Source organism: Myodes glareolus, chromosome 9 (assembly GCF_982192425.1).
Source record: "Myodes glareolus chromosome 9, mMyoGla1.1, whole genome shotgun sequence".
In the NCBI taxonomy this organism is placed as follows: Eukaryota; Metazoa; Chordata; class Mammalia; order Rodentia; family Cricetidae; genus Myodes; species Myodes glareolus.
In genome coordinates, this window is record NC_142034.1 from 25,577,558 (window position 1) to 25,598,161 (window position 20,604).

Consider the following 20,604-nt stretch of genomic DNA (forward strand, 5'->3'; position numbering starts at 1 on the left):
CTTCTTGTGGAAATGTGTTTATTTTGCTGGTACAAATGATAGAAGACCTCATTGTAATTGAAATTTGTGCATAAAGAACTGAGTCTTTCCAGATAGAAGCTGGTGCCATTGTGATTACTTTTTGGGGTCACTACCTGAATAAAATAATTTCTAATAGACTGAAAGAATCTACTGCAAACTCTTTAATAAAATCCTATATTGGAAGTCAGTAAAGGGAGTAGAACTCTTCCCTACCTCCTTCTCTTGGTTTTTCAAGGCAGGGTTTCTCTGTGTAGTCCTTGCTGTCCTGGAACTTACTCTTGTAGACCAGGCTGACTTCAAACTCACAGAGATCCACCTGCCTCTGCTGGGATTAAAGGCTGTGCCATCACCACCCTGTGGGAAGAGAACGTTTTACAATCTTTTTGTTTACTGTTACTATTTTTTTGTTGTTGTTCTTGTTGTTTTGTTTTTAGAAACATCTATTTTCAGAATGTCTTCGTCATATATTACATTAAAATCTTTCTGTCACTATATGGGCTATATGGGGAAAGATGTGTTTTTATTTCAGATGAGGTTTGGCATCAAATTTGTAACATATAATAGCCGTAAATGGCTTCAATTCTGCATCCTCCTGCCTTCGTTTTCTAAATGCTGAAATCATAGGCATGTGCCACACGGACCAGTGGTGTTTCTTTTGAATAGTAGTCAGCATGAATTTCAATTTGTTTGCTTTATTTTATTTGCAGGCTATGCCCACCCTAATAGAGTTAATGAAAGACCCCAGTGTAGTTGTTCGAGACACAACAGCTTGGACTGTGGGCAGGATTTGTGAACTGCTCCCTGAAGCTGCCATCAATGATGTCTACTTGGCTCCCCTGCTGCAGTGTCTGATTGAAGGCCTCAGTGCTGAGCCCAGAGTGGCTTCAAATGTGTGCTGGGTAAGGGACTTTCTTCCTGGTGAAGACAGGTGCTTGTCCTGTGCCATTGAGAAGGAGATGTGTGAAAGAAAGGGACCTACCTCACTGGAAGACATTTTCTCAATCTTGTCTCCTAATATCTTCAGTTAGGATCTAGGCAGATGGCAGCTGCAGAGGCCAGTGGAGCTGGTGACTGACGTTGATTGGTCCCAAAGCACTTAAAGCATGAGGCAGGAGACTCTCTGTACTTGGCTTTTCTCCTTCGATTGCTTTTAGACAAGAAGTTCTGATTAAAACGGAGGTTTTGCTACAGAAAGAAAAGAGAAGGATGGAAGCAAGAGGAGGTGGTCAGACTCTGCTGAGTCACTGTAGGTCCCTGAGTGAGAGGACAGAAGGGAATTGCTGAAAGGACTCTGCACTTAAGAGCGTTGGGCAGATTACTAGGCTGCACATACAGTGTTTCTTCTTAAAAAAAAAAAAAATTTTTTTTGGATTATTTTTCTGTATTGAGTGTTTTGTTTGTGTGGGCCTGGTGCCTGCAGGGATCCAAAAAGAGCATCAGATTCCCTGGAACTGGAGTTGTGAGCCACTTTGTGGATACTAGGAGTTGAACCTTTATCCTGCAAACAGCCAGTCCTCACCCATACTTTGAAGATAAGGTCTCATTATGCACCCCAGGCTGACCTCAAACTCAGAGAGAGATATGCCTGCCTCTGACTCCCAAGTGCTGGGATTAAAGACGTGCTCCAACACATCTCATCCGGTCCTTCTTGCTTAAACTTTTAGATTTTTTTTTTCTTTTTTTAAATTATGAGTGTGCGCTTGGGTGTAAGATCCCCTAGAACTGGAGTTACAGATCTGCCATGTGGGTTCTGGGAATTGAATTCAGTCCCTCTAGGAGAACAGCTAGTGCCCTTAACCACAGAGCCGTCTCTCCAGCCCTCCCTATAGAATTTTAATACTCCTAAGCAAAAGGTACTTATATCACCATTCCCTAATGAATTCTCTTTTATAGAGTCTAATGTTTTTCCTGTTGAGAGAAGTGGGTGTGCTTCCTCCAGAAGAGAGTGTCAGGTCCCCTGGAGCTGGAGTTAGAAGCAGTGTGAATCACCTGATGTGGGTGCTGAGTAATGAATTTTTCTTGATGACCTTGACAAGAAAAGTTGGAGCTTTAAGAGCCATTAATTGTAGGTTAGAGAATACTGTTCAAGGTATCGGGATGGGGAGGGAGATGAGAGAATCCTACAGTGGGGTTCCCTTGGAACTGATCTTAAGTCTCTCTGCATTCCAGGCTTTTTCTAGTCTGGCTGAAGCTGCTTATGAAGCTGCAGATGTAGCCGATGATCAAGAAGAACCAGCCACCTATTGTTTGTCTTCTTCATTTGAGCTGATAGTTCAGAAACTATTGGAGACCACAGACAGGTAACCAGTAATCCTTGGAAGCCGGCAGCAGTATGGCTAACGCCTGTTTTCTAGAGCTAGAGCGTAAAAACTGGGACATGACACAGCGCAATACCTTCTCTGGAGAAGTTTACAGTGTCCTATAGTACGTTAAGTATTTAGGGAGAGAAGTCCTGCAGTAGTAGGCACATCACACTCCAGTCAGTCGCTCATGTTTCCTTTGTGACTGCTCAGTTTCTTGAATTAACTTGCATTTGTTCAGTCAGTTTTAGCCTGATCGCTTACAAAAACTCCCTTCCATTCTACGTTTTTGGTTAGAGTCTCTGTATGTGAGAGAGTAGACAGACAGTGTGTCACGGTGAAGGTGAGGGGCAACTTGTAGAGAGCTGCTGTCTTTTCACTTGAGGTTATGGAACTATCTCACTAGCTCTCGTTATAGCCATGTCTAGAGAACACGAGCGCAGCATTGGCTCAAAGGAATTTTGATTTATTTATTTAAGCCAGGCAGTGGTGGTACATGCCTTTAATCCCAGCACTTGGGAGGCAGAAGCAATCGGATCTCTGAGTTTGAGGCCAGCATGGTCTAAAGAGTTTCAGAACAGCTAAAGATACACAGAGAAATTCTGTCTCAAAAACAAAAAAGGAAAAGGGGTCTCTTAGCATAACCCTGACTGTCCTGGAACTCACTGTGTAGACAAGGCTGACCTTGTCCGAGTGCTGGTGTGTGCCACCAAGGTCCGGCTAAAAACTACTTTGTGGGGAGCTGGAGAGATGGCTCAGTGGTTAAGAGCATTGTCTGCTCTTCCAAAGGTCTTGAGTTCAATTCCTAGCACCATATGGTGGCTCACAACCATCTGTAATGAGATCTGGTGTCCTCTCTGGCCTGCAGGCACACATGTAGGCAGGTATTAAATGCATAATAAATGAATAAATATTTAAAAAAAAAAAAACTACTTTGTGAGTGGTGCACATGTGGCGACTGAGGTATCTTACTGAGTCAATTTTTTTCTACCATCTGGGGTAGAAGGACTGAGGTCTGGCGTAAGCCTTGGTGACAAGTGTATTTATCTGCTGAGTCAGCTCCTTTAGTTTGTACATACTATCCACTTGTCTACTTTAAAAACAAAGAAACAAACCAGGTCTCCACTCTTTAGCCTAAGCAAAGTCTCTCAGTACCAGGGTTTTAGGTGTGTGATATTACACCTATGGTTCATTGGTATCTTTTTGGCTTTTTGAGACAGGGATTCTCTGTGTAAGAGCTCTAGGTGTTCTGGAACTCAGATCTTCCTGCTTCTGCCTCCCAAGTGCTGGGATTGAAGGTGTGCAACACCAAACCTGAATTGATTCATTGATATCTTATTGCCAAGTTCAAACCTGGTTTGCTGTCATACCATTTTTGGCTTCCGATTTTACAGTACTAGAGATTGAATCCATGGCTTTTTGTGGGCAATGTCTTTACCTCTGAATAACATCCCCAACCTGTGGTTTCCTGTTGTTGGGGAAATATGTCTGCTTTACGAACTCCTTTTCTGTTACTACTTCTCAAGTGAGGCCTTTTTGTTTTGTATCCTTATAGACCTGATGGACACCAGAACAACCTGAGAAGTTCTGCATATGAATCTCTAATGGAAATTGTAAAAAATAGTGCCAAGGATTGTTACCCTGCAGTGCAAAAGACCACCCTGGTCATTATGGAACGACTGCAGCAGGTGCTTCAGATGGAGGTGAGACCAGGGAGTGTTGTGTCCTGGGGAAGGTGGGGGTACTTTGTTGCGGCCCTTGGCATAGCCTTAGGTTCAGACAATAGCCAAGAAGCTTGCAGCTTACTGCCTGCTTTGCTTGCCCCTGCCTTCTGCTAGTGCTGCTCACTGTTAGCATTTCAGAGGCTTACCTTTCAGAGGTCCTGGTAATTGCTGCAAGTGGAAGGTTTCCATGAGAACCCGATTTTTCTTTCTTCAGTCCCATATCCAGAGCACATCAGACAGAATCCAGTTCAATGACCTTCAGTCTCTACTGTGTGCAACTCTTCAGGTATGATGCCATTTCTCTTTCTCTTTTCTTAACGGGTGTGTTGCCTACATGCATATCTGTTCACCATATGTGGGAAGTGCCTAAGAGGGCCGAAAAGGATGTTGGCGCTTTTTGCACTGGAGTTAGAGATGGTTGTAAATTGACATGTTCGTGCTTGGAATGAAAACCAGTTCTTGTGGAAGACCAGCCATAGCTGTTAGCAACTGAGCTTCCTTTTGAATCCCTGACCTCGTTTAATACCTTAAAGAAAGACAGCCAATTTATTGTTATGACAGATTGATGGGCACACAGACCTCTGAAATATGATAATTCTGTCTGGTAGTTGTAATCAGAGGGCTTTGATCTGTGACTGAAAGAGTATTTCTTGCCTTTCTTTTGTGTCTGTCCTGAAAGATCTAATTTGTCTTTGTGACGATGAGAAGTGCCTCAGCTTAATGGTCCCTCCCAGCTGTACATCTGTCATGTGTTGACAGCTTTTTCTCTTGGTTTTTGTCCAAACCCATCTTGGTCAGATGTGGTTCGCTTAGTTAACAATATGGCCCTGGGACTAGAGTCCTAACTCAGGCCAGTCACTGGCATATGCAGGGCCCTAGGCTCAATCCCTGCATTGACAAAATAAATGGCTTACACTTGGTGACCATCTTTGAAACATTACCTGATGTGGCATTTATAGTGCTTTTTTCTTTTCAAAGATTGGCTGTGAAAACTGAAATAAAATGTCAATGTCTGCTTATCCTTTTCCTGTCGGGACAAAAGGAAAGTTCTGGGACTTCTGAAGCATAAATAGATACTGGATTTTGGTATTCGGTCACACTAGGTTTTACCTGTGAACTCTGTTCAGTTGTTGTATTTTAAGGGTTAGTGATAGAACCTTCTCATCAAACACAGTGATCCAATGGCTTTAGATGAACAAATACAGGAGTGAGGAGAACAGTTTGAGAATAGTGTATGGAATTGGAAGGAGTTGTTATGGTCATTTTATCAGTTCAGGCTGTAGGTTTTTTATTTGTGTAAGAGCACCTTTAAGACATACCCTTTTTGTAAACTGAAATAATGTGTCATTCTAGTAAAACTGGGGTGTAGAGGGTAATGATGGTTCTCTCTGACAGACAGAGGAGATGATGTTTTACATTTTATTTTTCAAAGAAAAGGCATAGTGTCCTGATTTCAGGCTTTGGAATCAACAGATCCTAAATTGTTGTTCATTTCACAGAATGTACTCCGGAAAGTGCAGCATCAAGATGCCTTGCAGATCTCTGATGTGGTCATGGCCTCCCTCTTAAGGATGTTCCAAAGCACAGCTGGGTCTGGGGGAGTGCAAGAAGATGCCCTGATGGCAGTTAGCACACTGGTGGAAGGTTAGTGAGCAGCAAAAGACAGAGACTGTGTCCTCAGAGTGCAAGGAAAAGGTGATGGTTGAATTGACGTGTGTAAATTATATCACTGCCTTCTTTGCCAGCCTCCTTAATGTAATGGCCAGCTAGTTTAGCATCTACGTCAGATTGGCAGCCTTTTAGGGACAGTTGGTGCCCATCAAAGCGTTCATCAGTTTCCTTCTTCCCTTGGAAGTAAATTTGTAGCCAGGCAGGGGTGGGCTTTAATCCCAGCACTTGGCAGGCAGAGGTAAGTGAGTTCAAGGCCAGCCTGGTCTACAGAGTAAGTTCCAGGACAGTTTGCAAAGCTACACAGAGAGAAAACCCTGTCTCAAAAAACTTAAAGCCAACTTGCTTTCTTAAGGTTTGTTTTCTTTTGTTGACGGTAGGGGAAACAGAAGAAAGATTCTGGTTTCATTTCTGCCTTTGGTACCTTTGAGTCTGGATTACAATGCTTTGGGCTTGAATAGATTATAGGACTTAGTGTGGTATGGAATAAATTTACCTGAGTTTTAGGAGTTGATTGACTTTTGTAGTTACATATTATCTACAAAATTGCTTTAGGGAACACTTTAGACTTTTTTTTTTAAGGGTATTCAAAACATTAAAGAGTACATTGAAACTCTGGAATGCTTCATCAGAGATGAACTTTAAGTATACTGCTAAGGCAGTATTTAAAGTCTGCTATTCTGAGGATCAGTCCTATTTCTGGAATAAGCAGTCTATGTTCAAAACCAGGTGTGATAGTACATGCCTATAGTCACACTCTGAAGGCAGAGGCAGAAGAATTGTGAGTTTGTTCCAGCATATTATTCATAGTGAGTCCCTTCTCGGGAAAGACCAAAAATATGCTGAGGGTATAGATCAATTGGCAGAGTATTTTAAGGAGCAGAAAGCCCTGGGGTGCCCCCAAAACAACATAAGCTGTATAGGGATACACACCTGTTTCCCTAGCTCTCAGGTAGTGTTGGTAGGAGGATCAGGAGCTTAATATCACCTCTGCCACACTGGGCTACATAGTAATTCAAGGCTGGCCTGGGATGCATGAATCTTGCTGGGGTAGGGTTGGGAAGAAAGCTGAATACTTGTAATCCAAGCATTTGGGAAGCTGAGACAAGTGGATTTCAAGTTTTGGGGACACATTAGCTACAGAATGTGACCTTTTCCCAAGAAAGCAGACGGTGCCTAGAAAGGTTCCTTATTGGTTAAAAGCGCTTGTTGCTCTTGCAGAGAACCAAAGTTTGAGTCCTAGCACCCATGTGATATGGCTTACAAACACCTATAGCTTCTTGTGGCTTCCATGTACACATATAGACTTAAGACATAAATAAGTAAAATTGATTAAATAAGAAAATAAAAATTTTAACCATTAGAATGATGGGAGTGGGCTGGGAAAGGACCGCTCAGGCGCTGTAGTCAGTCTGCAACTCTGTCTGCCTTGCCTTTTTCCGTTTTCTCTGTGCTATGGATTGAACCTAGGACCCAGACTATCTTAGCCAAGTGCTCTATCACTGAGCTACACTCCTGCCTTTCTGTTCCTTTTCCTGACTCGCTTGTTTAGTCCTTGCTGTGACTGACTTTGTTTTGAAGCTGGCTTCCCATGGAGGAGGGGGAATAAAGCAGCATAGCTGTCTCAGCCAACTGAAAGTTATTCTTTCCTTAAGTCCATGGTTTTCTGTTATTTTAGCTGTAGTAAAATCTCATTCTGATGAGCATTGACATTCTAAATTGTGTGGACTTGGCCCTTCCAACAACAGTTAGAAAGCTTGAATATCTTAATGATAGAAAATGATTAGTAAATCAACACATTCTGCCCAACATGTTGAACAGTGAATATGTCCTGGGTTATTTGACTCACGTATCTTTTGTTGCTATGATTAGCTAATTGTTTGTTCCATTAACAGTGTTGGGTGGTGAATTCCTCAAGTACATGGAGGCCTTTAAACCATTCTTGGGTATTGGATTGAAAAATTATGCTGAGTACCAGGTAGGATTTGCTTTTCAAAACTGTCTTTGTTTGTTTGTTTTCACATTGTTGAAAATCAGACTTGGAGCCTGTATGTGCTAATGTTGGGCAAGTTGCTTAAACTGAAAAATACATCCCAGCCCTCAAAATCATATACTCTCACTAATGCGGCATAGAGTAGTCCAGACAAAATCAAGGTTCTGAAGCCAAGTGGTTTCCCCTTTTACATTATTTGTATCCTTAGTGTCTGCATTGGAGGTCGTCTGTGAAAAGCAGGATATTGGATCTGCCAGATAGAGAACACAAGGTGACTGCCTAACAGTCCTAATTAAAAGGCAGCTGCCAAGTTATGTCACCACTGCAGTTTTCCATGTTCTGCCACCTCCATTCTTTCCTACTGATAACTCAGGCAGCCCTAGTTTAGTTCTCTTGCTGAATCTGGTTAAAATTCTATAATCTTCACAAGAGAAGTTGTGTTCTCTGATTCTGGTTCAAGTGATAAGGGACCATTGACTAGGTAAAAGTAATGCTGTGCTCTGCTGGAAGCCTTTTCTGTTTGGGAAATCGTTTCCTTGATTCTTTGCAGGTGTGTTTGGCAGCTGTTGGCTTAGTGGGAGACTTGTGCCGAGCCCTGCAGTCTAACATCTTACCTTTCTGTGATGAGGTCATGCAGCTGCTCCTGGAGAACTTGGGGGTAAGCATTTCTTAGGCTAATTGGCCAGTCTAAGTAATGTGTGGTATACTTGGGAAGTGATAAAATAAATATGTAATTTTTCTATTCAAAGTAACTCTGTTTTTGTGCTTGGGTCTTCAAATCAGACAAGATTCATGTATATAAGTTCCTCTTTTCTCTTTTTCTTGTTAGAATGAAAATGTCCACAGGTCTGTGAAGCCACAGATTCTGTCTGTGTTTGGTGATATTGCTCTTGCTATTGGTGGAGAGTTTAAAAAATACCTAGAGGTTGTATTGAATACTCTACAGCAGGCCTCCCAAGCTCAGGTGGACAAAGTAAGTGTGGGATGTCTTGATGGTCTTCTAAGACCAACTCTAACAGAGTAGGAGAACTGTTTATGGTGTACCTCTCTTAAGGTGGCCACTATGACAGAGGTTTTATTCTTTGTCTCTTCCAGTCAGACTTCGACATGGTGGATTATCTGAATGAACTAAGAGAAAGCTGCTTGGAAGCTTATACAGGAATTGTCCAAGGATTGAAGGGAGATCAGGAAAACGTACACCGTTGAGTATATAATATAGCCCAGCTCCCGAAATCCATTGGCCAGGGTGCATCTTACCTTTGTAGCTCATTGGTGAATGAGCACCTGCTGCATCTAGGAGGAACAAAAAGAAGTGGTACCCTAGTGAACAGAGGGTTTGCGGGGAGGGCAAGAGACAGACATTGGTGTTTTCCCCGTGGTAGGAGTGGTGGAGTGTACACAATCAAAGCCAGGGCTGCATGACATGGTAGCTAAGCTCTGCCACTGAACCACACCTAGCTTTGTCTTTTTTAGGAGTCTAATGAGGCTATTGGAAAGTGCAGAGGTGCCAGTGCTCTTTACTGGTTGCAGGCAGCAGCTAGAGCAATTGTTGGTTGAGTAACTCAAGCCCACAGTGGAGGTTGTGCCTTTTGTGTTCCACTTGTGGCAGCTAACTCAGTGGTATGGGGGCACTTCCCACTGGGTAATGCTTTATTCTATTTTTCAGTTCACAAAAATTCTATGTTCCATGTGATTACAAAAGGAAAATTTATTCCCTCTGTGAATTTGAAGGATATCCTTCTAAACTGAAGAATAATTTTTTGGTATCCTCTGTATAGCTGGTTATCCAGCTGGAACCTTGCTATTGGGGTAGACTAGCAGTGGCCATATTGAAAAGAGGCTGAGTCCTGTATAACATGGGACAGTTTAATCAGACCTCTTCTTTCCTTTATAGCGGATGTAATGCTGGTACAACCCAGAGTAGAATTTATTTTGTCTTTTATTGATCACATTGCTGGAGACGAGGATCATACAGATGGAGTCGTAGCATGTGCTGCTGGACTGATAGGGTAAGTCATGCCTTCTTCCACAGAACCAGAAGTGTATACAGAGAAAATTGGTTTTGTTTTGCTCTTTTACAGTGCTGGTGATGAAACCCAAGGCTTCACACTACATAGCCCTTTAAAAGTATTACTTACCTTGTATGCATGTATGTGCATGGAGGTCAGAGGAAGCTTGAGGGATTCAGTTCTCTCCTAAACCATGTGGGTACTGAGGATTTGACAGCAGGCAGCTTTACCTACTGAGCCTCCTCACCAGCCTCTTCTGAGATCCTGAGTCCATGTTGGGACATAGCATCACAGCTCGTAGGCCTTATTCTACTTCCCTTTTCTTATTACTTCTTTTGAGAAGGTCTTGATATGTGCCCATGCTGATGAAACTTGTCAGCTTCTTCCTCGTTTACTGACTTGATGGGATTGTTCTGCCACACTCAGCTATTAACATTGGCTGAGTCCTTCTAACACTTGCAACTTAATTTATTCCAGAAGTCTCCTAGAATTTTAAGAAGTGAATGAGCTAGGTGGCGGTGGCACGTATCTTTAATCCTTCTACTTGGGAGACAGATGCAGACAGATCTTTGTGAATTTGAGGCCAGCCAGGGCTACACAGAGAAACCCTATCTTGAAAAACCAGAAAAGAGAAGAGCTGACTGATGACTAAAGTGAATAATGACCAGGAAATTCATCGTTGGCAGCATCAACCACGGTACAGGTGTGACCAGGAAGTCATTCTCAGGTGTGTTTGTTTTGCACAGGGACTTATGTACAGCATTTGGGAAGGATGTACTGAAATTAGTAGAAGCTAGGCCAATGATCCATGAACTATTAACTGAAGGACGGAGATCGAAGACTAACAAAGCAAAGACCCTTGCTACGTGGGCAACAAAGGAACTGAGGAAACTAAAGAACCAAGCTTGGTAAGATCTTGACTTCGCTCCTTTGGATCTTAGGAGGGCACATTTTCTTTAAGGACTTTATTAAGAACTTTCGGTAATAGATGCCTATTGGTTATTTTATTAACACTTTTCTGTACCTGCTTCCGAGCAGGCCTTTATTCAGGTAATCTTTTCTAAGCTGAATATTGAGTCCTTGTGAAGGACAACAGAACTCAGATCAAAATATTGAAGATATTTTGGGACCTAATAAAATTTTCCCTCCCCCCCCCATTTTCCGTGTCCCTTCCTTTGTATTGGGACTCAAACCTGGTGGCTGGAGGTTTCTGTATGTAGCCTGGCTAGCCCCTAGATCTTGGCTCTGCCTCCCATGTAGTGGGATTAAAGGTGTGTGTCACCATATCTAGCCTTGAGTGTTCATTTATTATTGCTTGGATTGCCTGGAATTGAATTTTGGAAGCACTTTTCACTAGTTGTATTTGATGCTTACTTAAGGCAGCAGGTAGATAGTACAAAGGAAGACAAGAAAGTTGTCAGTCTTTGAGAGTTGCCAAGTCCCATTCAGACTTAGGGGCAGTTAGTTGTAGGAGTTGGGTGTATGTGACCACAGGATTGACCTCTTCATCCATTTTATTTTAGATCTGGTACCAATGGGATGATGACCTGAGACCCCCACTGGAAATCTCCAATCTTTTGAAAAAACCTGGAAGTGAGGAGTGTGCACGGATGCTGAATGTTTGGGAATGAGAGGATGAGTGAGTGAGGCTTGAAAACACCACATTGAAAATCCTGCCACAGCCGACAACAGCAGCGCTGTTAGTGAGCTAAGTTAAGCACTGACTTTGTAGACAAACATAACATCAGCCATCTTGGAACAGAGAAACAATGGATTTACTTACTTATTAAAAACAAAAAAGCTGTCTCTTCCCAGGGGAGGCTAGAACTAGCTTTCCTGTCTTGGCGGTGCCGAATGGGATGACAGGTTTGGGAGAGGAGGACCTGGGTTCAGCTGTGGGGCTGTATTGTAAAAGGCAGCCTGGCCTTTGCTACTGAGGAGAAAGATGGAGCCCGGGTCTCGAGCCCACCTTCACTGTACCGTTGCACTTGGTACTGCACATGTGCCCGTTAGAAGGCGCGTGGGGGATTTCACAGTCTGAGAATGAGTGTGTGTGAGTGAGGCGGTATCCACATTCTCAACTTCAAGTCATTGCAGTTTCTTTTCCCAGAAAACACAGGGGTTTGATGTTGCATTTCATAAACTAACTGAAGTTCTGGCTACTGATGCAGCACAAGAGACGTGTTTAAACAACAAATGAGGAAAGACGCTCTTTTTAGGTTTGGTTTGGTTTCATTTTTAATTATTCTAGGGAAAACACTGACGAATGGTCAGAGCTCCTGTCCTGATCTTTTCATCAAGGCGCCTTTCCTGATACTGTGGTTCAGCTGTGAATGTAGCTGTGGGGGGAGGGGGGAGAAAAAAACTCTGGAGTTAGAGGATATAGAAAAATAAAAGTACAGTTGTTACAAATAAAATGCAGACTTCAAAGACAAAAAGCCACAACCCAAACCAAATTTAAATGCTCGAAAATTGGCATCACTAGCAAGCTGTCTCCTGACTTACATTGTGGCAGCCTGAATGCCCCCAGAAAACTGTGCCAAAGAGTTTAGAGTACAAATGTACAACAAAAGTAAATACACACTCAAAACCGCAAACTTCAGGTAACTATTTTGAATTGCAAATGACGAAAATTTAATGTTGAACAATCTGATAAAATAACCATTTGGAAACTGCTTGGCCTTCTGTTCTTTTCTTTGATTGACTGCAATGCGGTATTGGTCTCTTGCTGCACTTCAAAACCAACTAACCAATAAGACAAGTGTGTGTGTGTATACGTATATATACACACACACTAACTACAACTGTTGTGATGAAAATGGCACTAGGAAAAGGTTATATTTTTCCACTGATGTTAAGATGAATAAAATGGTGTCAAACATTCCCCTGCTCACACGCTTTAGTATTTTTTTAAAGTGTGATGTGCTGTGATTACCATAAATCAGAATTATTTTCCCTTTTACAAGGGAACAAGGCACCCTGGATTTTAGTCTTTCAGCAATAAGAAATGATTTCTGTGAGCTGGCCCTCTTGGCTCGTGCAGACATTAGGAGATTTGCTGGCGTTTTAAATATGCTGCTTTAAAGAAATAATAGAAACCAAGGGAGTTTTTTGGCTTCCTGGTAGGTTGGAAGATTTAAACACAAGACCCTCATTCCTACTTCATTTCCATTGTAGTAAGTGATGCTGGCTTAGGTTTTCTCCTCTGCTCCTTTCATCTTCCCTGCCTAGGCCCATTCCTGAGTGGGACTGGCTCCCTTTGCCTGTCCATACGCAGCTTCTAGTCGCTCTTTACAGGGTATCAGATATTGTGCCTTTTGGTGCCAGGTTCAGAGTCGAAGTGCCGATCTGATCTGTGAACCGGTGTACAAAAAAGTATTTGAAGGAGAGACACTCCCATTGTGAGCAGAGCAATCACTAGGACTTGAGCCCTAGTGTGAAGAGAGGCCCAGGCCTCTGAATGCCTTGTTTCCATCTTAGCTGTTTTTTCAGATTTACTAACCATTCCTGATACTAGATAGGTTTGGGGCAGGGCTTAGGGAGGGGGCAGAAATATTGGGGGAAAGGAAAAAACAATCTGATCATTCCTCAGTGCTACCCATTTCTGTCCTGTGTGGGCTGCTTAGCGCGACAGCAGGGGAATAAAGTACACCGAGAACCATGATGAAAACAAAACCTTCCGTGTGTTTTGTCATGTTTTGTTCCAGGGAAGCAGTTGACAAGTGCTGTTACTAATGCTTTCTCCCAGATGCATACAATGCTGGAGAGGAGGAAATGGGCTGGTTGGATTGTGGTCATGGTGCCTTGCTATTCTGCACTGGTTATGCATTTTTATCCTCTCTTAGTTACTTTCAGCTACTGTTTTCTATGGTTTGGGTGTTTGTCCTTAATCGGTTGGTACCACTTAAGGCAAATGAACTCGAAATGCTTTCTGTCCACTCATTGTCTGGGCCTTTTCCACCCTGAGTCTTGGCACATTCCTTCAAGAATGTAGTTACTGTCTGCTTGGGAAGATGTCAGTGCAAATGTGAGGAAAGCGGGCTCAGACTAGACTTGGGTTTGCCACGAGTGGCAACTGCCTGCACCAATTATATTGGTTAACTTTGCTTTTTGTTTTTCTCAGTTCTCCCAGTCCTCCCTCCCTCCCTCCTCTGTTGAAATGTTGAAGTTTTAGCTGTCAGAGGCAGCCCTAGGGTCTGTGGAGAAGTGGAGGGGCTTGCTCAGTATGGTGTTCTAACGTTCAGAACCAAGCAGTCTCCTTACTCTCACTATTTTAAGATGTGTGTAGTCTGACTTTAGAAGAAGTCCAAATTCCATCAGCTTTGATAGCATCAATCTGTAATTGGCATTCAGAATGCCGTTGGCATGCCAGTCTGTGATGGCATTAAAGACCTGTTAAAACACTTGAGCCCAATTTTATTAACCAAAACTGATACCACCACCTTTATCTTCTGAATAAAGTCCGCTTTATTTTTATTTTCAACATCTTGCTGCTTCGTTCTTTATTTCAGATGTTGTCACTGTGAAATGAGTGGTTTGAAAGAGGCTGTGTGTGTGTGTGTGTGTGTGTGTGTGTACACAAATGGATTAAGGAGCATGCAAGTGAAATAGAATTTAAGAATTGCCCTTTGAGGGCTGGAGAGATGGCTCAGAGGTTAAGAGCATTGCCTGCTCTTCCAAAGGTCCTGAGTTCAATTCCCAGCAACCATATGGTGGCTCACAACCACCTGTAATGGGGTCTGGTGCCCTCTTCTGGCCTGCAGGCATACACACAGACTGAATATTGTATACATAATAAATATTAAAAAAAAAAGAATTGCCCTTTGAGACACAAAGGTAGGTACACTGCAGGAGACTGCTGGGAAGACTGAGGAAGTGGGGAGGTTGTCCTCTGTCTCCTGCAAGCTTCCAGGATAAGACCCTGGAGGTGGCCCACCCAAAGTTCCTGTTTACTTCGCCTGCAACAATGAACAGTTTCTCTGTCCATCTCTTCTCTGAATTTTGTTTAAGCTGGGTTCTTTCCTTCCTCCTGTTGACTGGTCCAGTGGCACCGCTGACTTACAGTGACGTGCACGTGATCCTCCCACTTTCCTTACTGCATTCTCCATAAGGAAGCCCGACACCTAGCCTATACCTACACGATATGTACTGCTGTCTCCATATGGTATACATGCAAGAGTAGAAGTTAAAGTGATCGTATGAGGGAGAAATTGTTGTGTCTTCTGTCTTATTGTGAAGATGACTGTATGAAAGTAACTTGTTGGCCTCAAAACTCATAAGCCATAGCCATTGACCAAGAACAGCTGTGTTTCCAATTCAGGCTGCTGCCAGAAAGTTGTTATCTCCTCAGTACTGCAGGTAGCCACAATATGATGGTACATGAATGCTCCTCGCTGAGTGTTTAATCAACCCAAAGTGCGGGTGTTTATGTTTCACTATCTTCTTAGTAAGAACTACCTAGTCTCTTACTCCTTTCAGTGTGAGTGAGGAGCAGAAAGGTTGTCAGACCAAGGTCACGCCCTGAAGATACTGTCCTGTATTAGCTGTTTCTCTTCAATCACCAGCTAAAGTATTTTAAACTTATTTACTCCTGGGCTTTTTCCACTGCCACGTAGGCTTGCTAATGAATGACTACCTATTTGGTTTTTTGTTTTTGTAGACAGGGTCTCTCTGCTACAGAGAGACCTGATTGTCCTGAGACTCACTCTATAGACCAGGTTGGCCACAAACTCAGAGATCTGCCTGCTTCTCTTCCCAAGTACTGGGATTTTAGTCCCATTTTATAGATAAGGACTGGGACACAGGAGCTAAGAATGTTGCCAGCTTCCCAGTGGTCCCCAGAGGCTGTGTGATGCTGAATAACAGTATTTTTGAGATTCAGTCCCAAGGCCATTTTTCTGTCATAATTCTGTAGTAAGATTCATTGTATGCCTTTGACACCTGCTGAGTTTTTTGTGAGGACAGGAGGACAAGATGCCTCAGTGGGATAAAGGCACTTGACACACAAACCTCACAACCTGAGTTCAGTTCCTTGGTGACAAGGTAGAATGGGAAAAGAGTTGTTCTCTACCTTCACACACGCTCTGATGTGTGTCTGTAGTAACACATCATATACAATAAGTAATTTTTCAGTGTTAATACTGTCATAACAGGATCTCCCTGTATAGCTTGGTTGGTCTCAAACTTGAGATCTTGGCCTCTGGAGTGCTATGGTTACAGGTGTATGCTATCATAGTGAGCTGAAACTGTAAAACTTTTTTAAAGATTTATTTATTGGGGCTGAAGAGAGGGCTCAGCAGTTAAGACTACTGGCTGGTTTTTCCTGAGAACCTGGGTTCAATTCCTGACAATTTATAGTGGCTCACAAGCACGTGTAACTCAAGTCTCAGAGGGTCAATGGCCTTCTGTGGAACTAGGTACACAGTACGCAGACATACAGACAGAACACTCATATACATTTAAAATTTGAGTTAGATTTATTACATTGCTGCATTTGCTAAGTGCATACCTTTAATCCCAGAACCCAGGAGGCAAAAGGCAGACGAATATGAGTTCAACTTCTACCTGGTCAAATACTTAGACCAGTCAGAGTGACTATCAGAGAAGCCGTCTCTAAAAACAAAGATTTATTCCTTGAGTGTGAGGCTGCATGAATTTATGTGCAGATATGCATGCAGACACTTTTGGGGGTTAGAGAACATCAGATGCCCTGCAAGTGCAGTTTCAGAGGGTTGTTGTGAGCCACCTGGTGTGGGTGCTGGGTACTGAACCTGTGTCCTCTGCAGGAGCATTGAGTGCTCTTAGCCACTAAGCCATCTTTCTAGTTCAAACTATTTTGGGGGTGCCTGGGCCATACTGGCCTGGGACTTGTGGCCTTCATAATGCCTCAACCCAAGTGGGATTATAGGCATGAGCTACTATACCAATATAACTGCCAAACTCAATTCACTGGGTGGGCATGGGGGGGGGGTGCCTCTGTTTGTGTGTGTTTGTGTCTATCTTGTCTGTCTTACCAAAGGCCGACTTTCTTCCTATTTGCAGTGTGAGACAAACCATCTCTACTTCTGCTCCATTTCCCCCCTGAGCCAGAAGCTTCTTGAAATAGTCTCTAGTGCCTGGTAGGCAGAAAGGCCCCAGGGTTGCTGAGTAAGCGGCACATCTTAACTACCCCACCCTACCTGCTGATTCTGCACAGTGCAGCCCAGGCAGGAAACCTGTGAGGCCTGGGTTACCTTCAGGTGCTCCTTGGCCCAAGATCCCAGCAGCTGAACTGTCTTCAGAGTGGAAATAATTTTTGGCTTTCCCTGCAGGCCTGAGTGTTACTATCTTGAGGGTGAGACCATCGTGGACTGTCTCTAGGTCAGTCCTCCATAGCAATAGTTCTTCACTGAGTACCACCCTCCAGCGATAGTCAATTAACCCTTTTTAATTCTCACTTTCCTCATTTGTAAAATGAATCCCAGTGAAAGATAAGGCATAGGAGTTTCATAATACAAGGCTTTGGACATAAATTAGATAACCAATTAATCAACTGGCAACTACCAGACACTGAAGATAATGGAGATACAGTAAGCCGAACTAAACACCCCAAACCCGTTTCCTGTGGCGCTCTTATTCATGGGTGATGAATATCAATAACTAATAAAACTTTTTTTCTCTGCTTTCCCAAGACAGGGTTTCTGTGTAGCCTTGCCTTTTCTGGAACTTACTCTAAACCAATCTGGCCTTGAAGTCAGAGAGATATGCCTGCCTCTGCCTCCCAAGTGCTACCACCACCTAACTTTAAAACTTTCTAAAAAATTAAAGTATTTTTATCTTACCTGTGTTCATGTTGTATCTGCACCACAGCTTTTCCTGGTACCCAAGGGAGCATCTGATTCCCTGAACTGAGTTGGAAGTGAATGTGAGCCACCATGTGGGTGCAGAAAATTGTGCCTGGTCCTCTGCAGGACCAGCCAGTGTTCTTATTGGATGAGCCATCTTCCAACCCCTATCTTTGCCATTATTTGTTATGGACTCTTGAAACTTGCTGTGTAAGCCAGGCAGGTTTTAAGCTCTGTTCTTGCCTCCTGAGTGCTGTTTTACAGGTAGAAGCCAATACGCCAAGATTAAATTTTTGCTTTTCTGAGGTAACATGTCTACGTTGCCCAGGCTGGGCTTGAATTCATAATCCTCAAGTCTCGACCTCCCAGTTAGCTGCGATTAGCAGCACATAACACTGGGACTGGGTCAGTATCAGTTTGTAATTTTGTTTGGCAGCTGGGGATGTGCTCCGTGGTCAAGCAGATGCCTAGCATGAACAAAACCCAGGTTTGTCCCAGCACCACCTACATAAATAATTTTGACTTTGGATAAAAATAAACATCCTTTTTAAGAAAGTGAAACAGAACTGTAAAATAATACCGTAACATAACCCATCTCCCCAAGCCCTGCTCCTGGAGGTCCTGGTTTCTCTGAGGTGCCCCATGAGCCCTGAAAGAATGAGAAATTAGTGCAGGAATGGCTCTATCTTCACTGCCTTCAACTCTGTCCACAGAGGAGACCAACAGCTGCCTCTGATAGCCCACGATGGTTCCACAGTGACCCCACTTTCCTGAGGTCTGGAAGTGGAGCGTCGAAGGTGGTGCCAGATCCTGTACTGTCGCATGTATCTAATCAATTTTGCCCGCCAGCTATTTGAGTCATCTGGTTTTGATTCAGCCTAATGCCACTTCCTCCTACTCTCTTTTAGGCAAGAATGGAAGAGGAAAGGCAAAGTCTTTCTGCAGAGCAAGAGTCCTGGGAGTGGGAGACAGGCTCTCCCTGATGGCTTCCAGGAAGGGTGCTTCCAGGGCTCAGCTTTAGCACTGTACTTGAGGACAGTAGGGCCTCTCTCCCCACACCTGGGAAGGTCAGTTAGGAAAGTTCCACAATCTGACCAACAATCTCCCTCTTCTATCTAAGCTCCCTTCCCTCCCGAAATGGGTCCCCTGGTGTTTCCCTCTGTCTCCTCCATGATAGGAGCCTAGGTGGTTTCAGGGCTCTTAGAAGAAACTTAGACCAAGCCCAGCTTCCTCAGTCACACAAGTTCAAGTCACAGGGTTTCATTCCTTTATTAACAATTCAGAACATGACCTCTAATCGTCCAGGATTTATCACAAGGCTGTGTCATCTGTTGCTCTTCCTAGACATCCCTGAAGCCACACCTCCCTTTCCTGGCTGCTACTCCTGGTTCCTCTTCCCCTGAGCCCTGGGACTGGAACAAGCCCAGCACCAAGAGATCTGTCACTGACTTACACTCCCACCTGTCGGGCAGATAGGAAGGCAAGCGGATTGGAGCATAGGCCAGCCCATTCTCAAGACACAAGGGCAGGTAGTGCCCTTCTCCTTCAGGCTCCACAATATCTCCTGTGAAGTGGGAGCCATGAAAGATTGGAGGATTTTTGAGACTTCACAACATAGCCCATGATGGCCTCCAAATCCCAGATTTCCCACTGCCTCCCAAGTGTTGAACTTACAGATGGAGGCCACCATGCCCAACTTAATCTGGCTGCTTCTGCTTCCCAAGTGCTGGGATTAAAAGCAGGCATTATCATGCCCGGCTTCCAACCTTTGTTAAGTTCCTGAGTAATATTTTTATTTTTCTGACTCTTCTACCAGAATGTAAATTCCATGAGTGGGGGGAAAAGGCAGACTTCTTACTGTATCCTCAGCATCCAGTGCATCATGGGTGTTGGAGAAATTTTTGTAAAAAGTCAGGCATGTGGTTCATTCCTGCCATCCTCCCTCTGAAGAGGTGGGCTGAGACAGGTGGGCTGAGACAGGTGGGCTGAGACAGGTGAGCTTTGAGTCTGATGCCACAGAGTGAGACTGTGTCTCAAAACACTCCCCCCCAAAAAATTTTTGAGTATTTTTATTAAATAAATGTAGTGACCATGGGCTGAGGCGCGTTCTTGTCCTTAGCATTGTCTTACATGAACAGGAGCTAGAAATAGAATGTACTGAAATCAGGGCCAAACTTAGGGGCAGGTTTTCAGGCATCTAAGTCTGTTGGGCTTTTGCCACCAGCCACATAGAGCCCAGGATAGAAGCACCTGGCTCTAGGGCACCAGGTGACTCACTCAGGCCTGCACTGTGAGCAGCCAGCAGCTGCAGGGCTGACTCACCCTGGAGAGTGTACTCAGAGGGTAGGTACCTCGACCCACTGTCTTTTCCAGCAAGGGAGGGCCGGCTATGGCCAGCTCTGCTCACAGCTCACCGAGGATTGTGGGGACAGCAACCCTAAACCTGGCCTCCAATCTTAACGGCTCCTACTTCACAAGAGAAATTGTGGAGCCTGAAGGAAAAGGACCCTACCTTGCCCTTGGGTCTAGTGAGTGGAGTAACCTATGTTCCGGTCAGCTTGCCTTCATATCTACAGGATAGGTGGGTCATCCTACATGGCTCAGAGAAAGTTAGTGCTTGCTTGGCCAGCAAGTAGCTGAGGGGCCTTTGTGTTCTGAACTATAAAAGGGAGCGGGCCAGCAGGAGGAGGCCAAGCCAGTGAGAATCCCCTCTTTGAAGAGTGTCCAAGACCGGTGCTGGCCATCCTGGGAGGAGCAACTGACCCTAGCTAGCCTTGCATTTTCTCTACAGTGGAGAAAATGACAACTGCCCTTGTTTCTCAAAGCTATTGCAGAATAAGAGACCTTTTTACCTTTTTCTTTCATCCTTCCCTTCTCAGAAGCACTTCTTCTAAAAAGCCAGAAAGCTGGGCTCGGGTTCCAGGGAGTCTTCCCAGCTAAATATTGACCCCTACAAGAACCCCTTCCCTTGTTGCCTTTGCCCTGCTTGGAGAGTTTGCATCTACCTCGCTCAGAAGCCCTCAGCTTTCCCCTGGCGGTCTCCCAGCAGCTGTTAGGCTGGCTTTG

The 20,604-nt window shown here is 43.9% G+C and overlaps 1 protein-coding gene across 1 annotated transcript in view; it reads left to right on the forward strand.

The window, feature by feature from the left end:
* Kpnb1 (karyopherin subunit beta 1) overlaps positions 1–14,198 on the forward strand; it is a 28,228-nt gene extending 14,030 nt beyond the window's left edge. The window contains exons 11-22 of the mRNA XM_048450889.3: positions 729–920; positions 2,191–2,321; positions 3,877–4,024; positions 4,260–4,331; positions 5,545–5,689; positions 7,609–7,691; positions 8,257–8,364; positions 8,536–8,679; positions 8,802–8,907; positions 9,601–9,715; positions 10,462–10,623; positions 11,239–14,198. Coding sequence (XP_048306846.1) covers positions 729–920; positions 2,191–2,321; positions 3,877–4,024; positions 4,260–4,331; positions 5,545–5,689; positions 7,609–7,691; positions 8,257–8,364; positions 8,536–8,679; positions 8,802–8,907; positions 9,601–9,715; positions 10,462–10,623; position 11,239 — 1,407 coding nt within the window. The 3' untranslated portion in view covers positions 11,240–14,198. The remainder of the gene's footprint in view (positions 1–728; positions 921–2,190; positions 2,322–3,876; positions 4,025–4,259; positions 4,332–5,544; positions 5,690–7,608; positions 7,692–8,256; positions 8,365–8,535; positions 8,680–8,801; positions 8,908–9,600; positions 9,716–10,461; positions 10,624–11,238) is intronic.
* The last annotated feature ends 6,406 nt before the right edge of the window (positions 14,199–20,604 follow it).